The sequence below is a fragment of the Daphnia pulex genome, chromosome 4, assembly GCF_021134715.1.
Source record: "Daphnia pulex isolate KAP4 chromosome 4, ASM2113471v1".
Classification (NCBI taxonomy): domain Eukaryota; kingdom Metazoa; phylum Arthropoda; class Branchiopoda; order Diplostraca; family Daphniidae; genus Daphnia; species Daphnia pulex.
In genome coordinates this window covers 7,999,353-8,013,161 of record NC_060020.1, presented here as the reverse complement: position 1 = coordinate 8,013,161, position 13,809 = coordinate 7,999,353, and the positions used below count along the sequence as shown (strand labels likewise).

The window sequence follows — 13,809 nt, the reverse complement described above, 5'->3', positions numbered from 1 at the left end:
ATTTTTTATCTTCAAGACTTGCAATTTTAGTTTACACGTTGAATGGATAAATTTCAACAACAGAAACTATCCACAGTAAATAATAATAACGTTAAACTTACCAAAAATTCAAGAGACAAACTAACGCGTCAGACGTCCTTTGACGTGCCTTTGAAATTACTTGGCTCTTCTAAGCTAAGGTTAAATAATGGCTCCGCTTTGAAATTGCAGATTCACTTTCGAATTCTAATTCGGTATTCAAGCCACCGGGTACGTCCGCTTAAAATTCTCCGAAATCTTAACCTCACAGCTACGGCCGAGAGACAATTTATTTCCCCGCTTAACGGCGGCAGAAGGATGCGCCTAGGCGTGATTCTTCAACTAACTGTAGTTGCTATTTGCCAACCTGGCCTAAGTCTCCTTCCTAGCCAATAGACTAATTCCAGAGTTTATAGAATACTAGAGGATTTGAAAAGATTTCGAATTCCATAAACTGCAATACTTTCAGATATGTCCTAATCTAATAGACGTAGAATGATTTAACCCAGCTCAAAGATTATAACCAGTCAAGAGTTGAATCGTACACAATTACTAACGGTGCGAGGCTGCGAACGAATAACCACCCGACACCAGAGATTATAATCGACATAAATTATAGCGACAAACTGTAGAACATTTCACACAGTACAAAAAGTGAAACCAAATAAAGAGACAACTTACAAGTGTGACGATTTTCAAAGGAATAACTTGTGTAAAATATAATTCAACATTTGGAATTGATTAGATCGCAACCATAACTCATTCTCACGATTGTAGCAATGCATTTAACTGATGATGAAAATAATTTTTCTTGTATAATATAACCGCTTAGACATAAAGATAAGAAAATAACAAAACTAAAAAGTGAGCAATTTTATCCCAAAAACCAATCCAAACAATCAAAAGTTGGATATTACATCACTCAGTAAAGCTCTGTTCAGGCAAGCTTTCTAACCATATAGTTTAGAATGCCTAGGTTCAATAAAAGATGAATTAGACTGCAGGTCATTTATTAGCAATGTTATACTTATCTTACCTCTGTTTATGAAATAGGCAAGTTCCACTTCAGTATCAATTCTCAGCTGTGTCTGAAAAATGCCACTTTCACCAACCTGTTATAAATGTAAAAATTATAAATGTAAAAATTATAAATAAAAATTATAAAGTCGTATTTGGTTTACATGCAAATGTAAAGCAAAACAAAAAGCAACAAAAAAACAAAAAAAAAAAAAAACAAAAAAAAAAAAAAAAAAAAAAAAAACAAACAAACAAAAGAACAAAAACAAAAAACAAACGAACACCCACCCCACCCCCTCCCCCCCCAAAAACAAATAAATAATGAAAAAAAAAAAAACAGTACCTGAACTTCAACTAATTGGCCCGGTTTAATATCGGCGTGAATATTGATAGTAAATTTTTCCCTTCCAGTGAGACCAAGAGATTTGGCTTGCTGTCCCTCAAGGAATTGCAATGGGAGGATCCCCATTCCAACTAAATTCGATCGATGGATCCGCTCAAAAGATTTCGCAATAACGGCTACCCTACACAATTAAATGTCAGATGAACTAGTAAACAATTATTTGAGAATCTATGGCATACCAGTTATTCCAAGTTTCCATGGACCTTTTGCTGCCCAATCGCGGAAAGAGCCCGAACCGTATTATTTTCCCGCTAAAACAATTAAATTGCATTTATCTTTACGATAGCGCTCGGCAGCATCGAATATGTCAATTTCTTCTCCTGATGGAATTTGAATAGTGCGCGGACCAGGTTTGGAGACTAAATTATTAATTAGACGAATGTTTGCAAAAGTTCCACGAGCCATGATTTCATCGTTTCCGCGACGAGCTCCGTACGAATTGAATTCTCGCGGAGACAATCTAAATATGGCATGGATACCCATCAAAATGTTATTACAATTTACAATCACCTTGATATAGTGAAATAAACATTGAATTTTTACCCGCGAGCAGCTAAATATCGAGCAGCAGGGCTATTGCGTGCAATGCTGCCAGCCTTTAAACAATTGTTCTTTAATGGTACCTATTACAACAAAATTTTTGAAACTCTATGAAATACCGGAGAAATGTGATCGGTTGTAACAGAGTCGCCCAGAAAAAGCAGAGCATGAGCTTCTTTAATACTCTGGATCGAAGGAATGTCCTTGGTCATGTCGTCAAAAAATGGTGGTTTTTTAATGTTCGTCGAAGATTCATTCCATGGATAAAGATCGCATTGGGAAGCTTCAAGCTTGTTCCTCTCCTTCCTTCAACTTGCTGAAACATGGCAGGAATAACGAACTGCTGTTCGACAGCTTGGATTTCTTTTCGGGTTGGATAAATGTCTCGTAAAAAGACGGGCTTATTATCCGGAGAATAACCGAGCGGCTGGATTTCAAAGTCAATATCAACCGTCCCTAAATAATTGCACATTTAATATCATTTGAATTAAACTTTCACTTATTTAAGATGTTACCTGCGATGGCATATGCCACGACTAACAATGGAGACGCTAAATAGTTAGCTCGAGTATTTGGATGTATCCTGCCTTCAAAATTTCGGTTGCCGGACAAAATACCGCAGCATACCAGGTCGTCCTTCTCAATAGCTTCCACTACGGATTCAGGAAGCGGACCACTATTTCCGATGCAAGTCATACATCCATACTAATAAAATTAATTGTTACTCGTTTGCTATTTGATAAGAAGCAGATCAAATATCTTACTCCAACAATATTGAATCCTAGTTTTTCTAAAGCCGGAATAACTCCCGACTCCTTCAAGTAGTACGTGACAACACCACTCCCAGGAGATAACGACGTCTTTATATAAGGTGTAACCTCTAATCCCGCTTCAACAGCTTTTTTGGTCAAAAGCCCTGGAGGTGGAGGAGGGAAACATCGAGTTTCATGTTTGAATATATGAATGAAAACACGTTTGACTTACCGGCCCCCAGCATAACAGATGGATTACTGGTATTAGTGCAGCTCGTTATTGCGGCAATAACCACGGAACCATGCCGAAGAGTATACGTTGATCCTTCATATTCAAAAGATGCGCTAGCGTTCAACTTTTCTTCCGCAATACCGAATCCTTTGAAACCAACCTAATGTGAATAATAACGAAACCTTTTACACATTTCTGCAAAGAAAAGAGAAATTACACAACACCTACCTTACTACTTAAGCATTGACTGAAGTCTAATTTGAAGTCTGATTGAGCAATACGATCTTGTGGACGCTTAGGACCAGAGAGTGATGGAACGACTGTGCTCAGATCAAGTTCGTAAATTTAAGTAAAAACGGGATCCTGAGCACTGTTATTAAAATTTCTGAACATGCTGGCAGCCTATATATATGATTCAACGTAAGCAACTTGTTCCGCCGATCGGTCTTAGGAGGAAAACAAGATTAGATTTTTCAGTAAAAATATTGTCAGTGAAAAGTGCCATGATAAATTACTCGTCTGCCGTAGGTATGCAATTGTTTTCTCGTCAACGGGAAAATAACCAACTGTTGCTCCATATTCAGGGCACATGTTACTGATCGTTGCACCTACAGAAAACAGAAATATATAAAGAAGAACTGCACACGACAGCAAAAACAAGAAAATTACGCACGGTCGGCAATTGACAGTTCATTAACACCAGGCCCGAAAAATTCCACAAACTTGCCGACCACGCCAACCTACGTCAATACATTATTGTTTAATATATCAAATTTATGCAAAGAACCATAATAATTTGTATAACAACCTGGCGGTGATGTTTCGTGACCTACAACAGAAAATTGCACGTCAATTACATTGAAAAGAATACACATTTACTTTATCGTTGTACATACAGTCAGGACAACATCAGTGGATGTAGCCAATTGGCTCAAATGCCCAGTAATCCGGAATCCAATAACCTGAGGCAAAACCATTGAAATAGCTTGTCCTGCACGCAATTTAATGAAAATAGATTTGTAGAAACACGTAAACAAGTAGATCTTTAATAGCAAGGTTAAATACCTAGCATAACCGCTTCAGCTTCAATGCCGCCAACTCCCCATCCGACGACTCCTAACCCGTTAATCATGGTCGTATGCGAATCTGTTCCAACAACCGAGTCTGGATAAAGAAGGCCATCTTGGTCGAAGACAACACGAGCGAGATATTCCAAGTTCACTTGATGAACGATGCCCGATCCCGGCGGAACTGCGATCATATTCTTGAAGCTTCGAGCACCCCACTAGCAAAAAGAAGAGTGACCAATGTAAGTATGGCAGCGAATAATGGCGAAAATGGCAAGAAAATACTTTCAAGAAGGCGAAACGCTCCTTGTTGCGTTCAAACTCCAAATCTTGATTTTTCTCCAACACGTCTGACCTAAAAACATTAGAAATGTGACGTATATTAATCGGTTTAACACGACTATGAAAATACGGAGAATACGGAGGTATTTGACTTTTTGAATGAATTAAAAAAGAAAAAAAAAGGGAAAAACAAAACACTGATAACAATGAAGTACACAATTTTTCCCGTCAGCGCCAGAAGTACTTGAAATCATTGTCAATGTTTTTTTTGGTTTCTTCGACTTTAAGACACGGGGCTTCGATGACGCTCGCCGCGGAGAGCAAGCAGGTCACGCCATCGCAATGATGTCCGCACATAGTCCGAATAGGCGAAACACGTCTTCGTAGGACACTAGATTCCGATCCTTTGTTCACACTTCTGGTAACAGCCGGTGGTTGTTCGATAGAATGACAAGATTTCGTGGAACGACTCGCCATCTCACCAGTCCAATGAGGAGTGCCCCGCCCACCAATCGTATCATAGGTATTCGAAGAGTCGACTTTCAGATTTACGAAAACTGGTAAGCGATGGCGTGCCGCATGAGACATCAAGCTACCGTAAGCCGGAGTGTCTTCTAAATCTAGAACTCGCTGAGTGGGCTGGCATCCGAAGTCTGTAGCTGCTGCTGTGTCTTTTGCACTAAATGTGACCATGCATGATTGGTATTGTATGATTGACAATTAAACCTCAACATTTCCAACACATATATTCAATTGTGATTTCTGAGAGAATTTCAGAAGCAAGTTGTTAAAGTTAAGTAATCAATAAAATTATGCATCAATAACAGTAAACTATAGACCAAAACCACAGCAGTCATGCAAAATGCCCCAAAAATCATTTGAAAACAATATTGAACTGCATCATTATTATGAGGAAGTATTTGACCAATGAAATTCTAAAAGTGATCCACAATGAAATTTTTAAGTGTCTCATTAAATTAGAGTCAATTTAAGAAACAACCCATTTTTTTGTTTTTTTTGTTTTTTTACAACTGTGGTCTTTGTAGAAAATGCTGCTTACCTGCGGCAAAAGTCAACTTGAACTGAGTGATCAATCACCAGGTCTGCAGGGCATATTGGATTGATGGTCAAAGGGTTTCCCCCAAATTGATTTACAGCATCTCTCATGGCAGCAAAATCCACGAGAGCAGGAACCCCAGTGAAATCTTGTAAGATAACTCTAGAAGGTTTGAATGAAACCTCAATTGTCTCTTCACTCTTTTGATGAAGTTCCCAGTTATATATATTTTCAACATCTTCTTTGGTAATGTGAAAACCATTACAATTCCGAACTCCAGACTCAAGTAAATTCAGATAGAAAAGGGCAATTTATCTAAATTACAAATATACACAACCATGAAAATATTAACTGGACTTGTTAAATGAAATTAACATGTTTAACAGCGACTAAAAAGTGAGTATGCAAGCCATGAAAAAGACATGATTGAAATTTACCGTATTTTTCTGGATCAACGCTTCGGAGATTGAAGTAAGAATGTGCTTTGTCATTGACAGACAGTGTACACTTAGACAGTTGTATATGGATTTGCCATATCTGAAAGATATTACTTTTCTTTAGAATTTCGTGATATTGCAAAGAGTTAAATTAAACTTCACCTCTATTCTCCATTTTGCTCCAGAACTCCAAAAGGCGTAATATCTGTTAGAGAAATGACGTCAAATTCCTTTTTTCTACGTTTGACACGTCCACTCGATACAGACTCAAGGGATGAGCTGATCAGCAAAGCTCTGTTACGCTTCTACAAAATATTTTGTCTACTTGTTTAGTCAGGAGTCTATAGCTCTGACACAGCCGTGAAGCGACCAGCAGGAGTCTATAGCTCTGGTTAACCGTTAACGCTGGTTAACGGAAAATAGAGCGCTTTATAATTTTAGGTGCTCCTCAAAAATATTATTATTTGCTTATTTAGGTTCGACGTTGACTTTTGTGCTTTTGCTGGCCTGTAGCCCTGTATCACTGTTTGAAAAAGTGTCTGTCCCAAATTCCCAATAAGTGTTGGTGTAAACTCGTGACTGTGCTAAAGGCAACAGTTTTTGCACAGCAGCTGGAACACTAAAACCGGTTCTTTAAAGTGACGTTGTTCTAATAACAAGGAGCGCTATATCAGTTCATAGTTATATCAAATTCACTTTTTCGTAATAAAATGAAAGGTTTTTCTCTTCTGTCCAAATACTCCAATACAATACACAATTGGCGATTAAACTATAGCACGGCTAGCCGTAGTAGTCATTATGACATTATTATATCGGGAGGTGGTATGGTAGGTTTTGCAATGGCCTGCCGACTAGGTAATCCTGAATATTAATAAGGGCAGATAATAAATGTATGACATAGTATTTAATTAAATTGTATTCCTTATTTTATTTTAGGTAGAAGTGATTGTCTGGCAAACAAAAGGATTCTGCTCTTAGAATCATCCAATAAGAAACAGTTAAAGTTGGACTCCTACAATCATAGGGTTTCTGCATTAAATCCAGGATCTAAATCACTACTTGAATCTCTGGGTGCTTGGCAACATATTGAGAAGACACGCTTTGGTTCTGTTAAGAAGATGCAGGTTATCACTTTAACTTCCCATTTCCAATTTTTTTTTCTCTATGAGCATTGAATTTACATTAATACCATTTTATATTTCTGGCTGTGTATAGGTTTGGGATGCATGCTCAGATGCGGCAGTAACATTTGGAAAAGCAGATTTAAGTGAAGATATTGCGTGGATCGTAGAAAACGATCTTGTTCAAGATTCATTAATGAAAGAATTAGATAAAATAGAACAAGTAGAGGTCCAGTATAAAACCAAAGTCACCAATTACAGGCTTCCACAAAATGCAGATGAATTAGTTCAAGTAACCCTGGAAGATGGTTCATGTCTCACTACAGATTTGATTGTAAGTATAAATCAGGTTATTACTGTATGCTTGTTTGTTTTATAAAAGGCTAATAGATTTAAAAGCGATCTGCACAATGCATTTATGATCATATTTTTCTCGTTTGAAAATAGATTGGTGCGGATGGATTCAACTCTGGGTTGCGACAGACTATAAAAACGCAGTACATTTCTTACGATTATAATCAGATGGCTGTAGTGGCAACCCTTCGCATCTCCGAGGTGAACATTTTATAAAAGTTTCAATTTACTAATATTCACCATTAACGATATTAATTTACAGGGCGATGAAAATGTCACTGCGTGGCAAAGATTTCTACCAACTGGTCCAATTGCTCTCTTGCCGGTTTGTTTCTGAATAGCATATCATTTTAGATTTGTTTTATTTTTATTTTGTTAACTGGTTCCTATTTTTCCTGCGTTTCATTTTAATTTATTTTTCTCAGGCCAAAAAGTATTTCCCATAGCTAATTTTAGGAAAACATTTTTTTAGAAGTGGTAGGCCCACTCTGTTCTTTTAATTCGTTTAATTTTGTATAGATTGTTGAAACAAACATTCTAGCTTGTTTTAACGTGTGTCAGTAAAAAGTTTTGTTGCTACCCAACGATGCGCATGTTCAAGCCTAAGAGTTTCTCGATAATGACATCCATTGGTTATAGCGACGTTTATATAAAACAATGTGTTTACAATTAAACATGCATGCATAATAAGTTCGATAATATTATAGATTTATAATTAATTATAGGTTGGGTTATACGTGTAGTTTCTTAATTAAATGATTTTTTTATGGATTTCTTTTATTTTCATGCAGTTGAACAACGAATTTAGTTCTCTCGTATGGAGTACAGACAAAATAACAGCCAAAAGTTTATTAGACTTGCCTCCTGATGTATTTACGGATCGTATTAATCAAGCTCTGGTAAGCATCAACCTTGAACAGTTCTCTCATTTTCAATGATAAATATGGCAAATGTACGAATTTGACTCGAATGTTGTTTATCTGTTCATCACAAAACTTGTGTCAGATTTCTCAAATTCTCACTTTTTATTTACAGTGGAACAATGACGACAGGAACCCCATGGTCCAAAATGTCAGTGAACGGATATTTCAGATGTTAAAAGTATGCCGTGTTAATTCATTAGAAGGAAATGCTAGTGATATCCGGCAGCTTCCGCCGAGTGTAGTTGAGATCAAAGGACGCCAAGCAGCTTTCCCTCTGGGTCTTGGTCACGCAGTTGATTACATTTCTAATAAGGCTGCGCTGATAGGGTATGTACTTTAACAAAAAATGTGTCCTATTATCTAAAGGCTTGATTAGAAATATTTCGGAAATTATGGTCACTTTTTTTCTCCCAGAGATGCTGCACATCGAGTACACCCATTAGCAGGACAGGGCGTTAATTTGGGCTTTGGCGATGTCATTGCCCTTAATGATACAGTTTGTGAGGCTGTTAATAATGGAGCAGATCATGGCAGTTCGCTATATCTCAAGCAATACCAATCAAATCGTCAACTGCACAACTTACCCGTCATGGCATCAGTTCACGGATTGCATCTACTGTATGGAACAACTTGGACTCCACTTGTTATGTTGAGAAGCATTGGGTTAAACGTTTTTGACTCATTGTCATCAGTTAAAAGTTTCATCACTCAAAGAGCCTCAGTTTAGCGTTGTGATGTAGTACACATTTTAATTTAATTATTTTAAATGTGTATTTTAGATTATATGTATACAGATTGCAATACAGATTACGAAACACCCAAAAACCCAGCGTACGCTTGTTTAGAAATAGACCAACATCAATGAATGTTCAATGTTAAAAAAAAACATAAGTGGTTTGAACCTTCTAAACTTTGCAAACAGAGCAAAAATCGCACCAGTTGAAACATGGAAATGAGTAGAAAACTAAAAACTACGTATAAATATGTTTTTTAAAGAAATGCGAAAAATCGATTAAACAATTGCGGGTAAAATGGCTAAAATTTGAACAAACTAAGGGTATTTCGTGTTGGAAATCGTTAACGAGCTTAAAGACAAATATTAAAATTCCAGCGAAATAGCGGGACTGGAGAAACGATGCTGTATAGTATCCGAAAAACAATTTTAGTGTTTCAGATGTTATATCCAGTAAAGAGACATTTATAGCTTAACGCCTAACCAGAGCCATTAAACCTAGGTTGGTTGTCTAAATGGCTTACGTTTTTTAAATATTGATTGTCAAGACAACTTAATTTGTTTGAAGCACAGTTTTCATGCGGCAACGTCGTTTTAAGGCGCTAAACACGAAAATTTGAGAAACCGTTTCAGATGATAAGTTGTTGAAGAAGGAGGAGTTATCTTGTTATTTGTTTTTCAGTTATGCACGGTTTAGAAGTTCCCAATTTCAAATAACCCTCTTTAAAAATGAATGGTATTCCATATATATGAAGACAAACGACTCATTGATCGAACCGGATCGAACAACAGACTAGAATTTGATATTTCTATTGATGAAATAATGATTAAAGAGATTTATTTAGGATTAATTGTTAGACCACTCTGCTGATTCAGTTCATAAATATACTTACGTTAATTTTTACATGCGTTTTTCTGATTAGGAAAGTGAATTTGAAAATGTTTATGATGTGTTGGAAGAAGGGTGTGTTAAAGGTTTTTCAGTCAATAGTTCTATTAAGATATCGAACTGTTTTTTAGTAGCAATCCATTGATTCTCTAGTTTTGAGAAACGATTCTCCATCGAACTATTCATTATGACTACTTGGGAAACACAGTTATGACAAAGACTATGGACATTTTGTATTACCTCGTCAAATAACTCTTCAGTCAAAGAAGATTGATGTTCTATATTGGTGCGATAAAGTTCGTGGTACGACTTCTTATTGGGTTTTGAGACAAGAATTTTCAAAATATTTTCTTTGATATCAGGAGGGAAACGATTGTCGCGTGGATCATTGGGTCTTACGATGTAAACCCGGTGATGGGACGGAGGGACAACAAGAATTTTTCGTTGGAGAAACTTCCGAGTACGTGTATCAAACCAGCATGGCAGTTGGTTTAACCAAGGAGAAAAAACAATGCTCTCCATGCGCGCAATCAAACGGGTTTGTCTAACTAAGCGATCCAATCCGGCTGATTTTCGGAGTCCTTGAATGTCAGAGACTGCTAGACCCACGAGTAAATTCATTAAAACAACGACAATGAAAAGTAGAAAGGCTAAGAAAACGATGAGTGTCGTGATGGGGTATTCGGGTCTATGATCTTCGTAAAAGTATTTACTGTATTCTAGTTCCCCGGTCATCATCACTACAGTAGTTACCAAAGAAAAGGGTAAACTAGCCAGGGATTCCGTGTCCGGGTAAAGAACTGACAATCCTAAAGAAAATCCTATAATCAAGCTCATGTATGCTGCGAGAAACTTGGCTATGTTTGCTGCCACGGTCGTAAACATTTGCACGTAAAGACCGAAAACTGTAAAGGAAAACATGTGAAGTTACACGATATAGAATTTATGGGCGAAATTTAGTGCTCCTTACCTGGAAATCTTCCAACGTGCATCATCAGTTCCATCCAAGCTACTACAATTATAATTGCAGCGAGATGTTGCTGCCAGTCGTTATGATTGAAATTCTTCGGCAGATTTATCCCTACGACTCCAATAATGAGGAAACATTGTATATAGTTTTCGGAGCTACGAACGTATTCACTCGGCGTTTGAAGCAGTTGAAAAAATTCCTTAATTAACGAAAGTGCTCCGAAGCCCTTTGATTAAAAAAAAAATACATGCTTAAAATATTAGACTTTGTATTGTACCATAATTGTTTTTTTTACCAGGTTCAGGTATCTAACGACGTCTTCTAACCAGGAGGGCCATTGCGTGTAAAGACAATTTGTTGTATCCCAATTTAAATCTTCATTGGTGGTGGTAGAAGAATCATTGTGGATTACCGAACAATTGCGATTTCGTTGAATGACGTAAATGGAAAGGATGTTGGCACTTAACGAGAGGACAAAGGCAGCGTGAAAAAGGAGTGAGACGATAAAAAGAGAGCGGATTTTGATCCATTTCAAATGTAAAAAGGCCCTAATAATAGGATGTTGAAGAATGTGTCTTTGACCCGCTGCTACTAAAGTGATAAGAAATCCGGATTCACCGACTCGCTGTTGATCTCCACCGGGTACAATTACGTTGAAATCCAAGTGAAGCTCACAGTCGGGATCAACAGGATCGTGATCTGCCACTACCACGGCGGAATCCAGTCGACGTGGAATGGTAGTCAAGACGTCGGGCGTTCGCCGAACTAGAAAATCCAATGCAGAAACTCCCCCTTTGGTTTTGGCCGACAGGTCTGCGCCTGACTGAACTAAAACTGTTGCAGCTTTAGAATTCTCGTTGATCGCTGCCAGATGTAGGGGTGTGCAGCCAAAGTTGTCACGTCCGTTAATATCGGCTCCCGAAGCGATCAGAAGCCGGACGATTTCGGTGGAACGCGAGGTTTTGATAATAGCGCTATGAAGAGGAGATTTTTGATCATTGTCGCAGATGTTGTGTCTCGCTCCTGCCTCCAACAGAACGGCAACAGACTCGACCGACTGTGATAACGTGGCCAAGTGTAAAGGAGTTTGGCCACGAAAATTAACAGCATTACAATCTGCTTTCGCCTGCAATAGCAGTCGAATGCAGCCAGCATTTCCTTCCTCTGCCGCCAAGTGCAAGGCACTCATTCGTTCACGGCCAAAAAGTACGCGAATGTCTGCTTTGTTCTGCAAGAGCATTTCCAACAAGTCCGTGTCTCCTTGGGCCGCTGCAACGTGAATAGGTGCTTCACTGTACGCCTGTGGGCTGTTGACAGCAGCGCCAGCTTCAATCAAATAAGTAGCACAGGTTACGCTACGTGCGCGAACTGCCCATATAAGTGGTGTCGAACTGTCGGGATATTTGGGATCGGCCAGACCGGCGTTGACTTCAGCTCCAGCACAGAGAAGAACTTTAACTGCTCCAGCATTTCCAGAAGCCGCGGCGCAGATCAGGGGTGTAGCTAGTCCAAGTTTATCCCATGCATTAATTTCTGCGCCGTATTCCCTCAGCAATGTAATGCAGTCTGCTGCCGTGACAGCAGATGAACTGGCTGCATAATGTAGAACTGTTCGTTCCTCTGAATCGGTCGCTTTCGGGCTAGCCCCTCGTTGAAGAAAAAATTGCAGCATTACAATGTTGCCAGTCATGGAAGCATACAAGACTGCTACATTGTAGAAGCACAAAGGTAGTTTGGACCAATTGCGTGAACTCTCCGACGCTCCTAAAATAGTTTTCGGGTGAATTGAATCCATTTCGTGACTCCCCAACAATTCATCTATGCTGTTCTTGAGTTGATTTTCAGTCCAAATGGAACAGCCGTAAAACCAAGAAGCTGGTTCTTCTCCCGAAATAGTACAATTCTTCAACTCTGCACGACTAGTGTTAGATTCACTGGAGATGCTAAAAGTTGGATCGTCTGCAGGAATATCAAAACGGAAAGTGTCTCCCGTCGCGTCAGAACTGGCAGCACCATTTGTAGTTGTCCACGGCTTTCGACGATCTTGAAACGCTCGACGATTTGCGTATTTGCGAGCTTTAAAGCGTCCGCTTTTGGTTCGAAATTCTTTGTTATCTCGCATCTCTTCAGCAGCACACGTTTGATGATCACCGTTTGCGCTCTCGCATTTACCCATCTTTAATAGTTGAAATGGCTCTCTCGCACACGCAGCTAGCTCACAACAGAGGCAGGAAGATAAATGGTTACTCTTATAATGTAAAGCCAGACGAATCAATAGCCCCTCCCTTCTTTTCCGTCTCCCACTCCTCTTTCCTCACTTTTTTTTTGCTGTGTATTATGATTTCAACCGATTTCAACACCGTTGTTTATTTTTTGAGACTAACAAAGAAGCGATCTCGTAATTCCTGTTGAATTGACCCCAATTAGACTGTGAACATAAATGGAATTCAACTTTAGAAATGGGATAGAAATTTTAGTATTTTACTCTAAACACATTCCCCGACTACGATTTTCAAAATCTGTTGCTACTTATAAATAAGTGCTACACTATACGTTAATTGGTAATCCCTAAACTTCGGTAATTAATCAAACGACCATTTAGCCATCTTTCCATTACTTAGAAGAAAGGTGAGTGTGATGCAACTTCTTGTTTACATTAATGATTTTTTCATATTTATAGAAAAAGAAGAAAACGACCTTACGTGATACTTGAATTGGTCTTGCAATAATTATGTTGGATTTTTAAATAATTATTATAGCTACTTGATAAAAAATACAAAATACGTTGGTTTATTATAGAAACTATCGTATTTTTTAGAGATGAACAAATTGTATTTTTCCCCACTCTTAAAAGACCCCATAAGTTTCTTTGTCTAAATATAGAACACACCTAGTCTAAAGCCGCGTTCGTTAATTACTGTGGGGGATTCTTTCAAAATATTTTTAATGTTTTTTTTTTATTTGTCATTTTATCACGTACTGGTCTTGACTTAAAAATTAATATTGAATTCCGG

The 13,809-nt window shown here is 38.1% G+C and overlaps 3 protein-coding genes across 3 annotated transcripts; 1 reads left to right on the top strand and 2 right to left on the bottom strand.

The window, feature by feature from the left end:
• Nucleotides 1–704: 704 nt before the first annotated feature.
• LOC124192548 (cytoplasmic aconitate hydratase-like) lies at nucleotides 705–5,980 on the bottom strand. The gene is given in 21 exon segments (XM_046585904.1): nucleotides 705–990; nucleotides 1,055–1,130; nucleotides 1,379–1,554; nucleotides 1,618–1,898; nucleotides 1,982–2,034; nucleotides 2,098–2,288; nucleotides 2,291–2,434; nucleotides 2,494–2,683; nucleotides 2,743–2,894; nucleotides 2,963–3,122; nucleotides 3,191–3,408; nucleotides 3,478–3,570; nucleotides 3,636–3,702; nucleotides 3,771–3,791; nucleotides 3,859–3,953; nucleotides 4,028–4,247; nucleotides 4,315–4,384; nucleotides 5,372–5,663; nucleotides 5,666–5,683; nucleotides 5,806–5,905; nucleotides 5,963–5,980. Coding segments are annotated over 21 exon segments (2,670 nt in total). The 3' UTR covers nucleotides 705–955.
• On the top strand, nucleotides 5,868–9,028 carry LOC124193282 (ubiquinone biosynthesis monooxygenase COQ6, mitochondrial-like). The gene is made up of 8 exons (XM_046587042.1): nucleotides 5,868–6,660; nucleotides 6,742–6,929; nucleotides 7,021–7,260; nucleotides 7,374–7,481; nucleotides 7,543–7,605; nucleotides 8,072–8,179; nucleotides 8,316–8,530; nucleotides 8,618–9,028. The coding sequence occupies exons 1-8, from the start codon at nucleotides 6,516–6,518 to the stop codon at nucleotides 8,928–8,930; spliced, it is 1,380 nt and encodes a 459-aa protein (XP_046442998.1). The 5' UTR covers nucleotides 5,868–6,515; the 3' UTR covers nucleotides 8,931–9,028.
• On the bottom strand, nucleotides 8,961–12,971 carry LOC124193280 (transient receptor potential channel pyrexia-like). Its single transcript, XM_046587040.1, has 3 exons — nucleotides 11,091–12,971; nucleotides 10,796–11,021; nucleotides 8,961–10,730 (listed from the first exon to the last, which is right to left on the bottom strand). Exons 1-3 carry the CDS (start codon nucleotides 12,969–12,971, stop codon nucleotides 9,880–9,882), a joined length of 2,958 nt encoding a protein of 985 aa, XP_046442996.1. The 3' UTR covers nucleotides 8,961–9,879.
• Between the last annotated feature and the right edge of the window lie 838 nt (nucleotides 12,972–13,809).

Excerpts from the sequence above, each read along its gene's own strand:
- LOC124193280 (XM_046587040.1), bottom strand. The coding sequence starts at position 12,971 with ATGGGTAAATGCGAGAGCGCAAACGGTGATCATCAAACGTGTGCTGCT. Across the intron at positions 11,022-11,090 it reads TCGTTAGATACCTGAACCTG|GGCTTCGGAGCACTTTCGTT; the intron begins GTAAAAAAAACA and ends TTTTAATCAAAG. Across the intron at positions 10,731-10,795 it reads GCACGTTGGAAGATTTCCAG|TTTTCGGTCTTTACGTGCAA; the intron begins GTAAGGAGCACT and ends TTTCCTTTACAG.
- LOC124193282 (XM_046587042.1), top strand. The coding sequence starts at position 6,516 with ATGAAAGGTTTTTCTCTTCTGTCCAAATACTCCAATACAATACACAAT. Across the intron at positions 7,482-7,542 it reads CAACCCTTCGCATCTCCGAG|GGCGATGAAAATGTCACTGC; the intron begins GTGAACATTTTA and ends ATTAATTTACAG. Across the intron at positions 8,531-8,617 it reads AATAAGGCTGCGCTGATAGG|AGATGCTGCACATCGAGTAC; the intron begins GTATGTACTTTA and ends TTTTTCTCCCAG.